The sequence below is a fragment of the Topomyia yanbarensis genome, chromosome 1 (genome assembly GCF_030247195.1).
Source record: "Topomyia yanbarensis strain Yona2022 chromosome 1, ASM3024719v1, whole genome shotgun sequence".
Taxonomy (NCBI): Eukaryota; Metazoa; Arthropoda; class Insecta; order Diptera; family Culicidae; genus Topomyia; species Topomyia yanbarensis.
The window spans coordinates 56,061,864-56,084,222 of NC_080670.1; the positions used below are offsets into that span (position 1 = coordinate 56,061,864).

Consider the following 22,359-nt stretch of genomic DNA (forward strand, 5'->3'; position numbering starts at 1 on the left):
TTGTATTGTTGTTTTGAAGAGGAAAGTAGGCATTAGTATGAAAGGAACAAAAAGTTTGAAAGGAGGCGATTTCAATATATTTTCTTGGAGTGTCTAAACTAATATAAAAATGATACTCTTCTATTTAAGAAGATTGATATTATAGGTACCAGGTTCATCAAACAGCGTCAATTTGTTGGTTCCGTAAATGTCAGAGGTATTCCCCACGTTGTGTGATGGCGGAAAATGTCGCAACTCGCTAGGTCTTTAAATAGAGTGGAACAAACAAAAACAAAGTTTGGGTACTACTTTTTGTTCCAGAGCTTGACATTTCACTTGGACAGATTGAGTAGCAGATACTTAGAGTACGATGATACTGCACTAAGGAATCATCCCGGTCGGAGCTCCGACGCGCGACGACCTTGGTGCAATCAGATAAGGTTTAGGCAAACTGTTTAAACATAACCCGGTAGTCGTTGCTCCGTTTTTCTGGCAGATATAAATTGGAAAATAACACCTGTATAAATACTACCCTGAACGATTTGTATTTGTTGCATCGTATGACAACCAAAACACTTGTGACAACTATGGAAAATTTAGCTGTTATGATAGAATATTTCTTAATGCCAAGCATTTTTAAAATTTAAGATGCAACTAAAAAATCTTTACCGGACGTGAATGATTTGAGGATTTTAAAAAAGTGAAATTATCAATAATAACTCATCCACTTACGCCTTATCGTCCATTTAAGGAAGTTGCCCTTCAATGCCAGCTTCTTTCTTCGAACAACCTGAATAAGCTGTGTAATGTCGTTAGTGGTTGATTCAACCGGCTAAGAATTACACTACGGACTACCTGCCCCGGTGGTAAAAATCCACCAACCAAAATGTTTTAAAATATTCTCAATGCCAAACGGAGCCTAGGAGGCGCCGGACGAACTCCCCAGTTTTTCGCCGATGTTTATTATTTTGCGGAATTTTTGTCGGCTGAGGATTTGGTGAGACTTTTGGCTGATGGTATTTTGGGTGAAGTTTTGCTGGGTTTCGATTATCAAATTTCGTTGTGTACAAACGAACCTATCCCGAAGCCATGTGGTATCCGGCCAAGAATTGGCCACTGGGTATATTTGTTGTATTTATTTTATTTATTTATTTCGTCAAGCATATGTAGACTACATAGAATGGTTTTACAATATTTACTTATATACTATACATTATTTCTACGGTTTAGTTCAGATTTGATTTGTTTTCTAGACATGGAAAGGTCAATTATTACACAATTTTCGTTATAATGGCGCATCATTCTATTGATGGGGCTATTTTTAGCATAGTTTGTCCTAAAAGATTGTTCTTGGAATAAATTACGAGTTCTTAGTTGTCGGCTAGGTACATAAAATTTTATTTGCGAAAGTAATTGTGCGGATTGTACACGTTGAGAAATAATGTCGTTGATAAAGTAAAGCATGGCAAATTCGCGGCGTTCTTTGAGTGTTTGTATATTAATGAGCATGCAACGTGCTTTATACGATGGAAGAGGAAATGTCGTCCAGTTTAGTTTACGAAGCGCGTACAAAATAAATTGTTTTTGGACTGATTCGATGCGTTCTTCGTACAGGACAGTGTGTGGGTTCCATACTATGCTGCAATATTCCAAAATTGGCCTGACATATGTATTGTATAATGATTTTATTGTGTAAGGGTCTTCAAAATTGTAGGTGAAACGTTTAATAAAGCCCAGCATACTATTTGCTTTATTTATTATTGTATTATAATGTTCAACAAATGTGAGCTTGGAGTCTAAGATTACACCTAAATCTCGTACAATTTTGCATTTTTCTACAAGTTGGTTGCCTAAGTGTATGTCTATGGGAACATTTGAAATTTTTCTGCTGAAGGTTATTGAGTTGCATTTCTTTACATTAAGTTGGAGTAGACTTTTGCTACACCACGTGTGGAATATATTTATTTCGTTTTGGAATATTTCAGTGTCTTTGACATTTCTTATTTCCATGAAAAGTTTCATATCATCTGCATATATAAGCACTTTTAGATGTTTGAGTATAAAGGTAATGTCATTAACGTACAAAATAAAAAGAAGAGGGCCTAAGTGGGAACCCTGGGGTACGCCAGAGGTGACAGAAATTGGTTCCGAGAATATATTCTGAAAGCGAACTGTTTGTTGACGTTTCGTTAAATATGATTCGAGCCATTTCAATAGTTTATTTTCTATGCCATATTTTTGCAGTTTGAAGAGTAATAAAGGTATGTCAATACGGTCGAATGCTTTACTAAAGTCTGTGTAGAGTGTTTCCACATGGTTGCCATTGTCCATTGCATTTACAGTAAATGTTACAAATTCTAAAAGGTTTGATGTTGTTGAGCGGCCTTTATAAAAGCCATGCTGCTTGCTTGTTATTTGATTTTTGATTTGCTGAAATATTTTGTCATTTACTAGTTTTTCGAATAATTTTGGAATGCATGATATAATGGCAATCCCACGATGGTTTCGGATGTCCGATTTAGCGCCTGATTTAAAAATTGGCACTAAAAAGGATGATTTCCATATTTCTGGGAATGTTCCATTTTTCAGTGACATGTTGAAAATATGTAGTAGTGGTAGAGTGAATTCTTCTGCTAGATTTTTTAAAAATATTGGTGCTATTCCGTCCGGTCCAGGTCCTTTTGATGCGTCCAAGTTTTTTAGTGCGGTGGTAATTTCGTGTTCAGATAGTTCGTGGACGGCAATGTCATTTGAAAATTCAGGTATAAATGAAAAGTAGTCGCGGTCGCGGTCTGTTTCGGAATATGAAGTATAGACTTCTTGAAAGAATTTTCCAAATAAATTGCAAATTTCAGTATTGTTATTTCCTACATGTCCGTCAAAATGCATTTGGGATGGAAAGTTGCTACTTTTCAATTTCGTTTTCACGTAATTGAAGAAATTCTTTGGACAGGTCTTGATTTCAGTCTCGATTTTACGATTATATTCTTCATGTGCAGTGTTAATGGCTATGTCGAGTTGGGAGCAAATATCCAGATAGTTTTGCCGATTTGTAATGCTATGTTCTTTTTTGTAAATTTTATGTGCCTTTTGCTTTCTATTTTTTAAATTTTTCAGTTGTTGGTTGAACCATACAGGCTGCTGGCCGCCATGAGTTCTTCTTCTTCTTTTTACTGGTACTGTTCCAGAGATTAAATTAGTTACAATTAAATAGAATTTAGTCACTGCTTCGTTGACATTTCCTTTCATACTCAATACAGTTTGCCAATTTATTCTACATAGTCTACGTTTGACTTCTTCGAAGTCAGTTTTATGGTATTCCGGCAATTCCTCATACTCCAAGTCGTTCGGGGAAGAGTTTTGATGAATAAAAATTGAATATTCGATTGCTGTGTGAAATACTTCATTTTTCCATAATGGAGTTAAAGATGCATTAACACAGAACACCACCTAGAGATCCCTTGGCCTATGTGGTGGTTCTTCGCCTAGTTACATTTAAGGATAGACGAAAACTTATTTTTAATCGAATTTTTAGTCCAGTGGAAATCGAATACTGTGGAAGCTCTATTGAAAACTCACTGAAGTCCGATGACAGCGCTGTGGCTACCGTAGTTTGTTCCCCTAAAAGGTAGTCGCAGAAGAGAGACGGCGCCGGTGGTTGAGTGGTAAGCGTGACCGCCACTCATTCCAGTTGGCCTGGGTTCAATTCCAGCCGACGTCGTCGAGATTTTTCTGAGGTGAAAAAATCTGTGGTCACGTCTTCCTTCGGAAGGGAAGTAAAGCCGTTGGTCCCCGGTCCATGAAATTGGTGGATCGATATCTAGTCCAGGTAGTGGAATCACCTCTCTGGCGTCGGTAAAGAAGAAATCCAACTTCTATACTCTACTAACAAAAATATCCTCCTCCCGTGATACTTGTGGAGTGCGCAGTAGTATATACCGCCTCTAGCAAAAGCAAGTATCGGACTAACCATTCCTTCCCTTTCCTTCCGCGATCTACGTTCGGGCCTGGCCGGCGCCGGTATTGATCAGAAACACTTTAGGATTACCAGAAGTTGCACATTGAAAGATGTTTCGCTAATCCCAAGCATAGTTATCTACTGATTCCCTGTGCAACTTCAGCTAGTCCCGATCGATAACGGAGTAGCAGCCAAGGGTGGTCGCACAAGCTCAAGGTAGTCGCAGAAGAGAGTTAATACGTAGTGTTCGAATGCGGTCTTGAAGATTCAGGCGTTCAAGAATTGTAGAGTAAGGCAGAGAGTAAGTCCGAGATGAATAGGGCTACAGAACAGTCCCTCCGGATACAGAGTGTATCGAGGTGTATTCAACTGGCATTAGTTTTCGTATCTCAGCAGTTGGAATCTGTTTCGAAGGCGTTGGACAGCTTCGATTCTGCAAATCCTGTTCTTGTAGTACGGATTCCAAACAGCAGAACAATATTCTAACATCGAGCGACCAACGCGCAATAAATCGATTCAAGACAGTATACGTACCTGATTTTTTTGCTATTCGGAATATGAACTCTAGCTGTCTTGATGCCTTGTCTACAATATATAAAGTATGGTTTAAACGTTAGTGCCGAATCCAAGATGACTCCAAGATTCTTGGCGTGAGAGTGTCTTGGAATACTCGAGTCGAACAGACGATAATTGAACTGGATCGGATGACGTTTCCGCGCAAACGTGACGGTTGAGCAGTTGCTCGGGTTTAGAATCATCACATCACATACTGAAGCTGTTCATTTCACTTTGAAGAAATTTGGTATCGATAAAATCCCACATCTGTCGAAAAATCTTCCTATCGTCAGCGAAGGAGAGGCCCTTGTAGTTTGATATTAAAAAAGGGGAGAAATATTACTGGGCAGAAGTGACTTCCTTGCGGAATGCCTGATGTAGCGAGAAATGGTGCAGATAGATAGCCCTTAATGCTGATTTGGAGCTGCCTGCTATTGGGACCAAACCACCGAAGAAGTTGACCATGAATACTGAGTTTATCTAGCTAGGCTATTGCAATATAATAGTTAATTTTGTCGCAGGCCGCGGATAGATCTATGTAAATAGCATCGGTTTGTAGTCCGTCAGTGAATCCAGTAAATATATACTAGACCTTTTAACATTTTGAAAAAGTTTTCAAATAACATGGGTCAGCTCAAATTTTTGTTCTAGGTGTGAATTTAAGAACTTTCGCCAAAAATGACTCAATTTGAACATGATTTAGAGGTGTCTCCAATCAAAAATCGTGTTTTTGATATGCTTCCATAGGAAGATCACGTACACTCTGATTTAAAAGGCAATACATGCCCACATATCATCAAAGGTTGTTCCTTAGACAGATCTTAACACGTTTTAACAGGTGAACATAGCTCTAATCGCAATAAGAAATTTGTTAACTGGATTTTTATAAAGAAACGAATACCAAAACCAAGAAAAAATACTACTAATTTTCCTTGTTTTTTTATACTTGTCTATTCTGCGAGACGGAAAATGGAGGATGCACTAAAAGGAGATCATATCAATGCAATACTGCGTGGTAAATGATAAAACTTTAGAGAATAAGGTTAACTAAATTTACTACATAGTAAAGAAGTCGATTCGATGGCTTATTGCTAGAAAAATATCTCAACAGTTACCGCTGATTTATAACTAATGATCATGTTGTAATGACTAGCACTTGTGTTAGCCGCATTTAACGAAACTAAACATCAATCTGTCACAGGTGACGAGCATCGCTGTCCTCGATGAGGTTAATACAAAAGTTGAGCAGGAACGATGATAGATGGCGCTAGTGGCATTCAAGTATGATTTTTTTCAAATCTGATCGATGGAATTCCTGAATAATTCTTCGAAGTTTTATGCCTGTTTGTCTGTGCTTAAAACTCTATTTAATGCCATACAGCTGTACCGCGGTGCCAGCTGGGGTACGAGTAACCATAGGAAAGATCGGGTAACCAACCCCGGTGGGACCATGGTCGTATGCAGACAGGGAAGGGGGGCTCCTCTTTTCGGAGGGTAAGTATATCCGAGCGTCTGTTCTCCATGTTAGAGGCGGCTGATGTATCGTCCTTGTGTCAGCGTGGGACTCTAAACAGAGCTGACATGATGGTCCTCCGGCGAGACAGGGGGTTGGGCAAGGCCCAACAAGCCGCCCTGGGAAACTAACCGTTACGAACCATGCAGAAGAAAATACGAATCGGAACAATCGGCAAAGACCTACGCGACGAAATAAGGACTACGATTGGAAGCTCGGAACATGGAACTGCAGGTCACTTTGCTTTCCAGCTTCTGACAGGATAATCTACGACGAACTTCAACCACGCAACTTTGAAGTCGTAGCACTGTAGGAACTTTGCTTGACACGACAAAAGGTATGGAAAAGCAGGCACCGGGCGGCTACTTTCTAACAGAGCTGTGGCACCACCGACGAGCTGGGAACCGGCTTTGTAGTGCTGGGCAGGATGCGTCAACGCGTAATTGGATGGACTCCGATCAACGCAAGGATGTGTAAGTTGAGGATCAAAGGCCGTTTCTTCAACTATATCATCATAAACGTACACTGCCCGCACGATGGGAGATCCGACGACGAGAAGGAAGCGTTCTATGTGGAGGATGTGTACGACGGCTGTTCTCAATGGGGCGTGAAAATCGTCATCGGTGATATGAACGCTCAGATAGGACATAAACAGTAAAAAACAGTTTGCACACCGTATCGAATGACAACGGCCAATGATGCGTGAACTTCGCAGCCTTCCGTGGCATGGTAGTCCGAAGTACCTTCTTCCCTCGTAAAGATATCCACAAAGCCACCTGGGGATAACCTGACCAACGCACCGAAAACCAAATCGACTACGTTCTAATCGACGGGCGATTCTTCTTTGATATCACCAACGTTCGTCAAGGCACAACATCGCACAACTTCGGGACGCCGGGGTTGCCCAAGACTACACACAGCGGCTGGAAGCAGCACAACCCACGGAAGAACAGGTGGGCGCAACTACTCTTGAAGATGGCTGGAGGGGGATCCGTTCCTCCGTAGGAAATACTGCTATAGCGGCACTAGATACAGCGATTCCGAATCGAGGAAACGACTGGTTCGATGACGAATGTAAGCAGTTAATAGAGGAGAAGAATGCAGCATGGGCGAGGATGCTGCAGCATGGAACGAGACAGAATGTGCACGGAAAAGCAAACTTCGGTCCTCCGGAGAAAGAAGCGCCAACAGGAGGAACGAGATCGCGAAGCGATGGAACAACTGCACCGCGTAAACGACACACGGAAGTTCTACGAGAAGCTGAACAGTTCGCGCAAAGGCTACGTTCTGTAAATCGATATGTGCAGGGACTTAGACGGCAACTTTCGTTCGAACGAGTGTGATGTGATTGAGAGGTGGAAGGGGACGAAGGCGCTATGACAACGGATCTTGGGGCACGCGCAGAAGACGATAGGCTGCCGGCCCCTGTTCTCCAAGAAGTCAAGGAGGAGATCGGTCGGCTGAAAAACAACAAAGCTGCCGGTGTAGATCAACTACCTAGCGAGTTATTAAAATACGGTGATGAAACACTGGTTAGAGTGCTGCACTGGGTAATCGCCAAAATTTGGGAGGAGGAGATTCTTCCGGAGGAATGAATGGAGGGTGTCGTTTGCCCAATCTATAAAAAGGGTGACAAGCAGGGTGGCCAGACCTACCGAAAACTACCGATTTTTATTGATTTTGGACACATCCTACTCAACATTAATTGTTTTGTTGGATTTGGTCTGAGATCTGTGTTGTCAGTATTTTACAATTCTATGTCAATACCACGTTTTTGAGACAACAACCCGGCCTACCGAAAAACTTTTAGTGACCCTACCGATATTAAGGAATTCTATCTGGCCACCCTGGTGACAAGTTGGATTGCTGCAACTACCGTGCGATCACATTACTTAGCGCCGCATACAAGGTCCTCTCCCAAATACTTTGCCACCGATTGTCACCATTTACAAGGGAGTTCGTGGGGCACTATCAAGCGGGATTCATGGGTTCCTGTGCCACCACGGACCAAATATTCGCGATTCGGCAGGTTCTGCAGGAGTGCCGCGAATACAACGTGCCCACACATCATTTGTTCATCGATTTCAAATCGGCATATGACACAATCGATCGAGATCAGCTATGGCAGATAGTGCATGAGTACGGTTTTCCGGATAAACTAACACGATTAGTCAAAGCGACAATGGATCGGGTGATGTGCGTTGTACGAGTATCAGGGACACTCTCGAGTCCCTTTGAATCTCGAAGATGGTTACGGCAAGGTGATGGTCCGTCGTGTCCGCTGTTCAACGTTGCGTTAGAAGGTGTAATAAGGAGAGCGAGATAGACACGAGTGGCACGATCTTCAGGAAGTCCGTCCAGCTTCTTGGCTTCGCCGACCATTGACATAATGGCACGAAATTTTGAGGCGAAGTCGGAAACTGATGTACGTTTCCGACATCGCCAGCTGAAAGCTGAATGTGAACCTCCCATCCCGAGTTCGGATTGACGGTGGCGAAATCGAGATGGTCGACGAATTCGTGTATTTGGGCTCACTGGCAACCGCCGACAATGATACCAGCAAAGAAATTCAGAGACAGATGTTGGCGGGAAATCGTGCCTACTTTGGACTCCGGAGGACACTACGGTCGAACAAAATACGCCACCGCACGAATCTGATTATCTACAAGACGCTGATTAGACCGGTGGTCTTCTACGGCCACGAGACCTGGACTATGCTCGTGGAGGACCAACGCACCCTTGGAATTTTCGAACGAAAGGTGTTGCGTACCATCTATGGTGGCGTGCAGATGGAACGTGGCGCCATGAGTTGCATCAGCTGTTGGAAGACCCATCCATCGAGCATACCGCAAAATAGGATGTTTGAAGACCTTACCATTGAGTACAGTGGCATAGTGGTGATGATAACCAACTACACTAAAGAAAATGGAGCCGTGGGACAAAATGTGTCCGATACATTGCTCCTTACAATGCGTACTAAGTCGTCTGTGATGCAATTAAAATTTCGCATTGACTTCGTTTCTGTCTTCTTCTTGATCCCCTCTTGGGTCCCCTAGGTCTGAAGAAGAATACTGATTTCTCTGCAACTATTCTACCGGATTCCTGTTCTAGTGTGTATTAATGGTTGTTTGGTTTGATAATCAGAGATTATTTGAAATTTTAAAATATTACAACTAAGTCACAGAGAACAGACATCCAGGTTCGAACAAACAAGTTTAAAATATTTGTTCTGTCATTTAATTAAATATCCGCTAGAACACTAAGGCCACCATACTGGCATATCCCAATATAATTAGGACGGTTACTTAGGCATCAACTGTGTGGTCCTCTTTCAATTCAGTAAAACTTACGCACTACACGGAACAACCACAGAACCATTTCTGGTGGTAACATCACAATTGCCTTTGGGTGTGCCGTACATTTTTTACACAACTTTTACACTTGGGATGGACGTCTGTTCTCTGTGTCTAAATTGATGTTTCTTCTCAGTTTTGTACGACCCGGAGGGAACTTGGCCTTAATCCCACTGCTCTGTCCTCGATGTTACGTGATATTCGTTATGGAATATTATTGTTGTTGGTTTTATTATCCCCGCTGAACTAGTACGTCTCAAATCATTCATATTACGTTACGTTCTTCCCCAACTGTCAATACGCGACATCAATTCAATATTAATTCTTCAGAAGGGCTAAAGAGATTTTTGTAAACAAACTTTTTTCGCTCATTATACCGCAGCCGAGTGAAATTTTAAGATAAATATATATTAACCCACATCTTTACCTTTCGTAGAAATAATTTCAAATGTTATCTGTGTTTAAATTATAGCAAATTAAGAGAAATCAACAAAACTATAGTTCGTTTACAAATCTTATTAGCCCTATTCAAAAGTTGATATGGAATTATGAACGGTGATAACTTTAGAGCAGACAATCCAATGAAAAATAGGATTGACAGGATATTAGTGCGCGTTTAGCACCTTGTGTCACATCTTTATGTTTGTTATACATACTAAGAATATAAAATAATGTGATGTGATGGCCGGAAGATTAGAGAAGCAACCCCTACCCCTTCCCTCCATATTTGACATATGTTTATTTATGAAGCTATAATTTATTACTTTTATTATTTTGAGAAAAAGATATATGTATTACTTGTTTTACCAGGGAAAGCGCTCTGTAATGTTTTGATTAGAAGCAACAACAGTTCTTATTTTAACAATAATTGCAGGGACACTCCCCCTGGATCCACCACTGATTAATCCAATGCGTTGGACGTTTGTTCGATAAATTCCCGACAGACCTAACGGGGCCTTGGTGTTAAGCTGACACGAACAATTATTTTTAAAATTAGTGTTATGAAACTTATTACGAACAAAACGATGTACATAAAAAGCTGGATAGGAAAAAGCCAAAAACAAATAATTAAATAAATAAACACAAATATTTAACTAATTATCATGTCCACTTGCTGTAATATTTCTACCACAAGCAACATCAAGCAGTTTCAGAATTAAGAGACAACGATAAATATAATCGATTCTGGTACTATTAGGAAGCTTTGCTGCTTGCAACATTTTATGGATGAAAATTATCTGTTAGAATCGTTAGTTTTTCAATTACCCACCGACTTCGTCGAGCACATTTTTCTGTTCATTCTCAACACTCACCGTGGCTCGCATTACGGGTCTTCGATGTCAGGTATTTATGGAAAACCGGTGGCACCATCTGCAGGATCGCTGCCGTCGAGTAGTTGGCACTATCCGAAGGTCCCGAATCATTCGAGTCTGAGGGGAGGGGGGAGACAAAAAGAAAAAGCGTTCAGAGATTTTCTGCCTAGCGAAATCAAACAACGCGAACATCACGTCGCTTCCGTTTCAAGCAGCTCTTACCATAGTTTATCACGTGAAACTGCAGGAATGCAAACAGAATAAAGATAATAATGGCCGATCGGATGTAAAGCGTGTGGCGTCTACGTGACAGGGCACCTGTGTTTGGCAATGCTATCGGGATTCGTCGACCTGTTGAGGGAAAGAGATACAAAGAAAAGATTTAGTGTCGTGGATAAAGGTTTTTCGGGAATACTATGAATGAAACATTTTTGCTTGTTTTCTCGGGTACGATGAAAAATGTTGTTCAATCGAGAGCGTGATTGACAGCGTCTTTGTGCCGAATTCGACGCTGCTAAAAGGAATCAAGAACGAGCTCGCTTTGTGTTGGTGAGCTCTTGTTTTGCTGACAGAAAAATAACAATTGAGTTCGTGGTGTACGGGGACGCCTGGATGCTGTCTGAAGCGTGTCACCAAAGGCGATTGGAATATAATGCAAACAGCGGGAAGAAAAGTGACCCTGCGGGTTGAATCTGCATGCTCGTAAACAACAGTTTACATCTTATCTTTGATCAACAGACAACAGCCGTTCCTTTTCATCTAATGTTAGCTGAAAACAAAGACGTCGCTTTGGGAACTGTTCTGTGTGGGGTGAGGGAAAACGAAAACTTTGTAATTCGCACGAAAGGACGGAGATATGATTTATGTGGAGATCAACATGTAACATACACATTGAAGTATGAAAAAGCTTTTATCTCATTTTGAACTTTTCTACTAAACTTTAACCCTCGAGGATTCACACTGTTTTACCTTGTTCAGCAATTTGGAATTTTCCGATATCAATTTGTTGCGAAGACATTTATCAATGCCAAACAATCTTGTACTCCTCAGATAACATGCTCTAAGCAAGATATAATTGTTTTTTTACACTGACTCGCTTCAAGTACAACAATAAATCAAACACACGACATGGGAAGTTCGACAAAACAACATTCTGTTCAAATTAGTTTATGGAATTTTTGTTTCAACTTCGTCTCATCAGAATCCGAAACTAACTTAGTGACATGACAAAGCTGGCGCCGGATTGCCGCTAGCTCCAAAAATGAAAACACGATTTGTGTTTTTGAGCAAATCCTGAGTCCTGCGTAATGTCTCGTAAGACTTGGTCAGGAGATCTAGAGCCAGCCTGCGAAAGACTAATTTTAATAGTTTAATAGATAACGCCAGAGAGCATGTTAATTTTTCACATTGCTATAACACAAGATTCCGCTGTCTTCGACAAAGCTCCTCTCGAGATCAAAACCTACGAGGTGATACATCAAAGAAATCGGTCACTAGTAGGCGCTAGTATAATCACTAAAAACACTGCTTACGGTGCTATTTTGTTGGTCCCTTCGCCACGTTTTTTACAGCTCCCAGAGTATACTCGTAACTACTATGTTGACAGCATCCCAGATGTGCTCATCGTGGCACATCTCTTCGACGATATTGTCAACTGTCACACCAGGCATACCCCTACGAACTTCTTCTAACCGAAGCATGTGTAAACCGATGCAAGTACTTGCGGAAGCAAACGTGCCCGGACACAAACTGCGTCAAATGGAAGTTCACCTCTCCATACTTCCTATGCACCTATGCCGACATATTTGGGATGAGTCGGTCGATCCACCTTCCTTTCTTCGCGTTGTCCGACTCTTGTTCCCATTTTTAGCCAACGAGTCCGCTCTAACCATTTTGCTTGCATTTCGAGCAATCCTCCGCTGCTAGCATTCCTCGTTCTCAGTCCGAGTGATGCAGGATGAGATCATCTCGGTAATTATGCCTATCGCTTCCGACAATATCATTTTGTACGCACTCGCTACACGAAAGCCATTAGGCGAAACGTGCTTGTCAACCGCATCCGGTTCTGCTTTGAGTTCAGTGCAGCAGCCCAGGTCGGTACCTTAGTATCGATGTTCCATGATTCGGCATAATCCTTGCCAATGTGCTAGTTGTCCACGCACCCTTCTCACATACATAGTCGACATGGCTGTTGTTTTTTAACCGATCGTCGACCATCATTCCCAGGTACTCCAGTGCACGCATCGATGGGATTGAATGTCCCTCGACGTTGATCACGAAGCGTTGATTTTTTGCGGTTGCTGCCCAGCACTACCTCCGTTTTGTGGTGAGCTTGCTACACCTTGGCCATCCAGGTTTCCACGATGGCTATTGCCTCTGCCGTCAACATCTCCACCTTCTCAAGGGTCTCATTGGTTATCGTCAGAACAACGTCATCTGCAAAGCCGACGATCTTGGCTCCCCTGTTCAATTCTAGTGTTAACTCTCCGTTGTACATTATATTCCAGAGCGTTGGGCCGAGTATGGAGCCCTGTGGTACTCCTACCGTCACCCCAATCGATCTCTACTCCATGTTTGTCTCGTAGACCAGTACTCGATTCTGAAAGTATCTTTTCAGAACTTTGCACAAATAGTCCGGGATCTGCATTCTATGCAGTGCTGCGGCGATAGCCATCCAGATGGCGCTATTGAACACGTTCTTCGCGTCGATCGTCACCACGGCCTAGTACCCCTTCTCTTTTGCTTCAATGCTATCTCCGCGCTCGCGATGACTGTGCGGATGGTGTTCACCGTCGAGGTCCCTTTCCGGAATCCCAACTGCCTCTGCGATAGTCCGTTTTCACTTTCAGCATAGTTCGTCAGGCTTTTTTAGAGTGACCCTTTCCAGAAGTTTTCCAAGAGTATCCAGGTATATAGTCCGACGCGATGCTGGATCTCCTGGTGGCTTCCCTGGTTTTGGCAGTAACGGTAACTTTTGGATTTTTCACATATTCAGGAGCTAGCCTTCGTTCAGGCGTTTCTTTAGAACTATTCTAAATATGCTGGAAACGCCAGGATCGCAGTCTTCAATGCCACATTGGGGATACCGTCTGGACGGGGCGATTTCTTCGCTTTCAGCTCTTCCGCCACTATAAGGAGCTCGTCATTGGAGACACAATTGTCACCAGGATTTCCACCGTCTGCATTATCGTGCGATGTAGGAGGCCATGCAGTTGATGCTTCGGAAGACCCTCCACGATAATTTTCAGTTTTATCAGTGCACATTTCAGCTGGCGTCGTTGGATCTTTGGTCCTGGCCATTACAGCATGGTAAGCGTTGCCCTAGGGGTCATCGTCTATTTCTCCACATCGCTACTTACTAAGCACTATCTCGCATTTGAAAGCAGCCCTAGCCGCCCAGAATGTACCCTTACATTCTTCTCTGACTGCCTCAGATCTTGATCTTTGAACGCGTCTTCTGGCTTTTAGGTAGGCATCACAGTGGATGCTGAGCCTTTCGTTGCACCAATACGCAGGGCACCGTCAGTTCCTCGGCTCCATTTTCTTCAGCATTATTACATCTCACGCCCTCGCTAATATTTCCGACTGCTCATTTGCATTCGGAATTGGAACGAGGCTGTCAGCACGAAGTGCCTCCACAAAAATCTCCTTGTCGGAGCTCTTTATTTTCAAATTCCGCTTGCCAGTCTTCACTCTCCACGTTACAATGCAATTTCGCCGACCAATGGTGTAGTGGATCGCCTAGTGGTCGCTATGTGTGTACTGATCACTGACTCACCAATTCATGGTATCCATCAGTGGCAGGCTATTGAATTTTATGTCGATGATGGCACTTCGGTTGCTTTGTGCAGTCTCTAGCAATGTGTCCCTTCTCCCCACATTTTCTGCACAGATCAGATCTGTCCGAGTTTATACAGTTTCTTGCCTGATGGTCGAAACTCAGACACCTGAAACACCTCTCCGTTTGTTTAGTGGCTCTAGGGGTCATTCGTAACGAGAACACCGACTATCCAATTTTGATTTTTACCAGTCGACATTGGCTGCGGTTGGCGATAAGCATATCAGTGATGTCTGTGTTTCACTACACGCCTTCCACAACCTGATTGATATCTGCTCTTTCTCCTGGTTGCATTGCTCTATAAGCGCCCGCCTTGCATCGTCTTCCTTTGTGATCTCGTCCAGATTCCTGCACTCGATTACTGCTTCCTGAACTAAAGCTCTCACATTTGCCTCCCACCGCTTCTGCCACGAGTTCCCGATAGACCGAGCTCTTGATCAATGGATCTTTCTTCAGCTCGAACAGCATCTCGCCTTTCTGAATGCGTACTTGCTTCGTTAGATTTGTTTTACTTTTGTTGTTTTTGTCTTCCTCCATGCTTTTTGGGCCCCAACTTCAAGCCGCTATCTACGCCCGTATTAAGTAGTCGCCTTTGTATGATCCCAAGGTTACCTTTGCAAGCAGTGAGGTCACATGCGAGGGTTTCGCGTGCAGACTCGGATCGGCGCTAGTCAGGAGCGTTCAACTGAGTCTACTTTCCCTGGCTAAGGTGCCGGGTTTCGAACGTACTTGGAACCCTACCAAATTTTTGACGGTATACGGGGCGAAGCCCATACCATTAGCCCACTAGCCGTTTCAAGGAAGTGTCACCCATCCTTACTAGGGTAGTGGATTGTCGTGGCTGCCAGTCCGTGGATCAATTTCGATGAAATTCTTATTCCCATCCGAGTAGCGCCGCCAGTATACCGTAATTAGGATCTAACTTGTATCGATCCTAATCTGGTTTTAATGCTTTTGGATTTATATGACTTTTTATAGAGGTTTAGCAGAGCCCAACATTCCAATGCCCAATAACACCCTAGCAGACTCCCAAACTCGTAGTATGTCCGGGAGGGGGGGGGGGGTCGTTAAGCCCCTGAACTTCTGTCCTCGTGTCCCTGCTACCCCTATGTATGCGTGTTATTTAAATTCACACAAGTTTCTCTAAGGTGGCTGCCGATTTGCACAAACATAATTTCAAGTGAATTTTTAGTTGATCCGACTTCCGGTTCCGGAGTTACGGTTGAAGAGTGCGGTCACACAGGACATTTCCATATCAGCTGGTACCACCATGATGTCCAAATGATGTAATACATATTCAAATGGGTTCAACACTACTTGAATTTGTGAGTCTAGATCACTAATAATCAATCCAAGTAGCTCCCAGGGAATTCGCCAGTTTCTAAGCTAATATCAAACCTATTTTCCAGCGAATTTTTAATTAATTTTTACAAACTGTTTTTTTTACAAATGACAGATATAATACTGCCATTGACTGCTATTGAATTTCATTTAGTTCTGATTTTGGTTCTGGAGTTACATGTTGGTTATTACGGTCATATAGAATTTTCTCATGTAAACCGATGCGATCTTAATACTTCATAGGTCAAAAATCTATTGAAATGAGCATCAAATTACTTCGATTCGCAGGCCTAGATCACTGATGGCGAATTAAAGATTTGGGGCGGGCATAGCGTAGTTGGTAAATCGATTGCCTTGTACGCAGCTCACCTGGGATCGATTCTCAACTCCGCATATAGGGTTAGAGATTTTTCTAAACAAATTTCTCTAACTCGAAACAGAGGTAAATATCCCTAAGGTTTAAACCTCTATAATCAAAACAAAAATAGAATCAAAGGTTCTTGGAATATATTTTCCAATACCGATAATTCTAAAGCCACTTCGGTGATGATTGGACCAATTTTCAATAACCTAGTCTCAAATGGAAATTGGGTGTTGAAAAGATTCAACATATATTAATAACAGAACTACTTTTCATGTAATACAATTTATTTTACTTTGACATCTTTTCGGGAATGATTTTTCCTTCCGCTCACTCGCGCGTACATTATCTTCCGACAATAACGGCTATAATAATTCCGAACAAACCGGAGCCAAATCTGTTCCGTTTAAATACTTCCCCGGTGCAAGCAAAGGTATTATGAGCTGGTAAGAATCACGCTCAAGCTCTCGACATAAAGTTAGTCAAGCAGATTGAGCTCACCGGATTCCCTGGGAAAACTGGGCCTGATGGCTTTGGTTCTTCATACTTATACATATTACCATCATTATGATGCGGGATATCTTTCTTCGCTCAGAAAAACAAATGCATTTTTTCATACTTTCGAGCGTTGTCACACACAGCTGGTTACCGCTGTTTGATGAGTGGTCAAAAATTAGTAAAAGTTAAGTAACGCAACATCTTGAAGATTTAAAACAAATATTTGAAGAATTTTCAGAACATTTCACACAGATTGCTACACAATTGTAGATAAAATACAATTAATGTCAAAAATGTAAAAATAAAATGCGATTTTGATGATGACAAATATGCCACACATGCTTGCCATGGCTATATAGGGTGATGAGCCTATTTGCGCCATGTTTCTATTATCACCCTACCCATTTGAAGCCGTTGGTTAGAGCAGTGTCTGCCATCTTTGTTCAACGCATTGAGTCAAATGGTAGCGCAACAATGGGGCCACTCGATTCGAGTTTTCATTGTGCTCAAACACGAGAATTTTACTATTTTCAACGCATTTGTGTTATTATATTGGTTCTTAACAAAGAAGCAAAGCGGTTGATGCCAATTTTTACGCATTCCATTTATTGTAAGGCAAGAAATTACCGAATTAGGGAGGCACCTTGCTTAGTATGGTTAAAAAAGGCTCATCACCCTATGTATTATCTTTGGTTTTGACCAAGACTCGCTCGAATTTCTGCCACTTTGCTTCGCTGCAAAAACAAGGAGAATAACTTAGCCGGATCGAGGGCGTCAGCTGGGATGTACATTTATTTTCTTGAAATGTTGGAATGAAATATGTTTGAAGAAAAACATGGCAAACAACGAATAATAACGAAAGCCATGATAGAAATCATTAGAAAAGCAACTTCCCTCCTCCTCCTCCTTCTTAGTACTTCCCCTTCCAATGCAAGCGTCATTGTGTTATCTTCTGGTGTACCTACACTTTGAGTGAAATTTTCGGCATTACACTGTCGGCACCATCTTGTGTCAGTCATGCACGGATTTGTGATGATGTGATTACGAGCCGCGTGATGGTACAAGTTATATATTGCTATGTACATACATTTTGATAATTTACTTTGCATCGTGATGGTTCAGGGTGCCAGTGGATGTGGGTTTGTTTTTCTCGAATTGTTAAAATCCGAGAGATGGAGATTTTTCAATGTAAAACAGCAAAGGAGAATGAAAATGAACACAATTTTTCGATGATTATAGAAATAGGAGAGATCGGGGCTAGTTGGCGATGCTTTCAGTTTTCATTTTTTTAACGCTTTAATTTCAGTAGATCTTGCAAAATAGAACACGTTGCATGAAAGGGAAGACTGTTAGCAACACCTCTGAATTTTAGGAAAATCATGTATCATGCATTGATGAGAACACAAGAAAGAGTTTCTCTGACTTTGAAATGAATTCCAGAAATGAAAATATTTGATGACTATTTTTGCACTGTGAATAGTACTGTCAACTTGCCCCGTGTGCGTTATCGCCAACTTACCTCAACCGCATATTTTATAAAAACGCTTTTAATCCACCTAACAGTGTGATGAGACATTTCTTAAACTCTTATCACTCTTTTCGGATATTATATCATTTGAGAACATTTAGAACTTGATGCTTCGCGATGTTTTTGATAACACATACTACATGGGATAGTGGCAGGACTCAGAGAATCGCTCAAATCAGCATAGGACAATATCAGTGCTAGAAATCTCAAACCAAATCAATGGGAAAGCGAAAAAATGGCCCATAAAATAGACATACCAACGAATTATTGTTAGTGCTCTGTTAATAAAATATCTAAATTGTGGTGGGAAAACTGAATTTTCCTAAAAGGGTTATATATTGTACTGAGCCAAAAAAAAGATTTTTTTTCTGAATCGATTTGAAGTTTATACTTTACTCAAATTTCCAACGCGACTGAGAACTAAGAAATCAACGCTTTTTCTTGAAAAGGGCGATACTAGCAGTGATACCATTCAAAGAAAATCAACAGTGAATATTTCCAGACTTGGTTTTATTTCCTATTTAAGAAGTATTGTGTTTTTTACATCCTAGATTGCATGATTCAGTGATCGAAACCCAAAACATCATAAAGTATTTGAAATTATTAAATTAAACATTTATTTGTTGTTGATTTTAGCCGTAGTTCATTTGTATCTCCATTGTACGTTTCGGAGATCTCTTCTCATAGCTCTAAATCTTTTTTGTTGAGGTTGGTTTTTTGTTGTAGAATTCAATAGACATTCTGGACACTCGCTCATTATTGCCGGTTCGGGAGACGAGAAGGCATAGACCATGAACGGAATAATTCTTTTTTAATTACAATAAATGTCCCCACATTTTGTAGACAACGCCAGTGGTTAACTAATACGCCTGATTGCTGTTTATCCCAGCGTGCCTAGGATTAATCCCAGTAGAGGGTAGATTGCATGATTCAGTGATCGAAACCCAAAACTTAATAAAGTATTTGAAATTATTAAACTAAAATTTGTTTTTGCTATTGAAATTGACAAAATGATAGTATCGCCCCTTTGGCGATTGTTTACTTTTTCGGTCCCACCTATCAGCATTGAAGTATCGCCCTTACGTTTTTTTACAATAACTACCGTTCTACACCACCGATTTCGTCCGTGTTTTTTTTCAATAGCGATCATTGTTACTATTTACAGCTGGTATCAGCTTGATAATCTTAAAAAAAATACGAAATAACAGTTTCGCCTCTAAACTGCTAGCAAAAAAATTGATTTGAATTATTATCGCTAATCCTAATGCCAAAGAACAAATAAAAACCTCTCGAAAACGAACCGTTTGGGAAAATCATCATCATTACTGGAATTTTCATTTTCACGAATCTTTTCGATAACCTTCCGTCACTTGCGTTAATGCACTGGGTGCACAGTGCTCTGAAAATCTAGCGAAATCGTCTTAGGGCACCAGCGGGTCTAATTCAGAGCTATCTGCGCGGCGAGTTAAATCTGTAAAGAATACTAAAAATTCATTTCTATTCCATAATTTTCGGTTCAGCAATTCGAGAGATCGTGCTCACCGCAAGCCATGAAAAATAGACTACGTTGTGAAGCGATGGTCACTATTTATTAAAAAATCACGGTTAAATAAAACTATTAAATTTTTTTAAATATTTTATAATTTTCACAAACTTATTAGGAAAAATTGTTTAATAAGTTTTCGTAACATTGTGTAGGAAAAAAGCTGAAAATTTCAGTATTTTCTCTATCTGCAACATATAAACCCTTAAGTATAAGTAGTATTAATTGGTATACGAAGTGCAATAGGTTCGCCAAATTTTGGAAGAAGTCTATAAAATAACCCCTTGAAAACTATACCTAAAAATTGTTGTAGTTCGATGCAATAAAAAATCTCCAAAAATGAAATGTACCTATTAATGTGAAACACAGTGAATAATACATACAATAAAGACCCATTTTTATCAATCTCATGATGTATTTTAGGCTGACAAAATAGGGACATTGACTAAATCGGGCATTTTTTTTTCTTTATAATAAACTGAAGCTGTTAAAATATTCTTCCCGTCCCTTGATGTAGTCTGATAACTATTTCTGATTATGACGAACTTTTTATTTTTGCATATTTCCATCTTCATTATAAGGAAAACATGCTCAAGAAAGTATTTACTCGAATTCAGTCTTGTTCGTCTGCTAGAGCCCATCAAACATATGTTCATATTTGGCTGATAAAATTGGGGTTTCAATGTGTTATAATAGATATTCAGCATTCGAAGAAGTTTCTTGTGAACGAGTGTAGAACGACTTTGTTTCTACTTACTTGAAGTCAGCGGCGTAGCCAGAAATTCAATTTGGTGGGGGTTTGGTGAAAATCGATCATACTGTCCAAACGGCATAATTCCGAAACCGTTATTTTTGAAGTTTTAAAATTATGCAGAATTAATTTTTCAGAAAATAGTAACAGAGTTCTTGTTTTTAGTGAATTTGTTGAGATTTTATTGTAGCCATTAATATTAACCTGAGAAAATTCACCATTAATACTTCTTGGACGATATACCGTCAAAATTATTTTATCAAATGATGCGCTGTTTAACGTTTGTAAAACTCATCGAAGATACTGAACCTCGGAAATTGGCGGTTTCAAAATGATGCTAACCTTAAATTACTGTTTTAAAACATTTGACCTATACATATAATTGGTCATACAACAAAAATCAAATGCTCATCAAAATCGATCAGAACCTGCTAGAGTCGAATGGAAATCGTCATTTTTCATAAATTTCTCTCTACATTCGGAAAGTGTTATCCTCGTTATTAATCATATTACGTTTTCGTCCCAACTCGACGCATTCCCAAAATAAAAACCTGTTTTAATCCACCTAGTGGTGCAATTGTGCTTTTCTCATTTGTCCAGACTACGATTCCATGGCTGGTTATGCTCAATACAATGGTGGAAATGAATATTACATGTTCAGTACGATTTGCACATACATACAATGGATCGACAGCCACGATCTTGAGATACTATGTGATACTGAAACATCGCTTGAAACCAGCAACGAATCATGAAGAAAGATCCGGGAGGTCCAGGTCCTGCCGAAAATTTTCAACTTGTTAAGAAATTTTAAACTAGTTTTAATTTTAAAGTAGCAACCCCTCACTGCATACTCCCTCCGGGCCGGTATGATTGACGATTTTTAGAGTGATTGCATAACCTTTCTATATGAGAAAGGCAAAAATGTACCAAAGTCTAAAAAAGTCCATTTTTGTCAAACATCTCAATGTTTCATGCATTTTAAAGTCATTTGGCATCAAAAATACAAATTTGATTTTGAAAACTTTTCATTTTAGTTTATATGGGAATTTGCTGTGTGATTGCACTCTTCAACTCGTAACTCCGGAACCGGAAGTCCAATCAATAAAAAAATTCAATAGCAGCCGATGGGAAGGTTGTTCCTTTCATTTGAGACTAACTTTGTGCAAATCGGTCCAGCCATCTCTGAGAAGCAGAGGTCACATTTTTTTCCACATACACACATACATACACACACAGACATTTTCCGATCTCGACGAACTCAGTCGATTGGCATATGACACTCGGCCCTCCGGATCGGGATTAGATTGCCGAATTTCAGAGTGAATGAGAAAGGCAAAAACATTTTTAGCAAATGTTGAAAGTTATGCATTTTTTTGGTGAGCAGTTCTATGTTTCATAGACATTAAATCAATTTTAACTCCGCTTCCTATTTAATAAAGACCCTTATTATAGTACATCGCTACAAAAACGAGCTCAATTTGAAAATAAATCTGAGGATTATGATTGATTACAGAACTCTGGAATTTTCTATTGGAATGTTTTCAGGCAGGAATTTGATATTGATACTATTAGACATCTGTGAAATCAAGACCAATAGATCAGTTACATATCAGGAGGGCCTCATTCCGACAATTTATCAAAAGTCCTCATGATGTTTACAACAACAGGTTATCAATCTACGGATCAGATAATTGTTATTGTAATATTGAATTAAATCAGTCTGCATCAATAAATTTTAAACTTCAATCCAACATTTTTTGGGTGTGGTGGGGGGAGGGGTTGTATGGTGTTAAACCCCAAAACCTTCTCTTGGCTACGCCGTTGT

General features: G+C 40.6%; 1 protein-coding gene across 10 annotated transcripts in view; it reads right to left on the minus strand.

Moving 5' to 3' along the window:
- The window catches only part of LOC131677661 (alpha-1,6-mannosyl-glycoprotein 2-beta-N-acetylglucosaminyltransferase), a 216,088-nt gene that overhangs the window by 60,338 nt on the left and 133,391 nt on the right, over positions 1-22,359 (minus strand). For all 10 annotated transcript variants that reach the window (XM_058957575.1, XM_058957572.1, XM_058957573.1 and 7 more), the window contains 2 exons: positions 10,894-11,022; positions 10,672-10,788 (listed from right to left, as the gene is read on the minus strand). In XM_058957575.1, the coding sequence (XP_058813558.1) occupies positions 10,672-10,788; positions 10,894-11,022 (246 nt within the window). The remainder of the gene's footprint in view (positions 1-10,671; positions 10,789-10,893; positions 11,023-22,359) is intronic.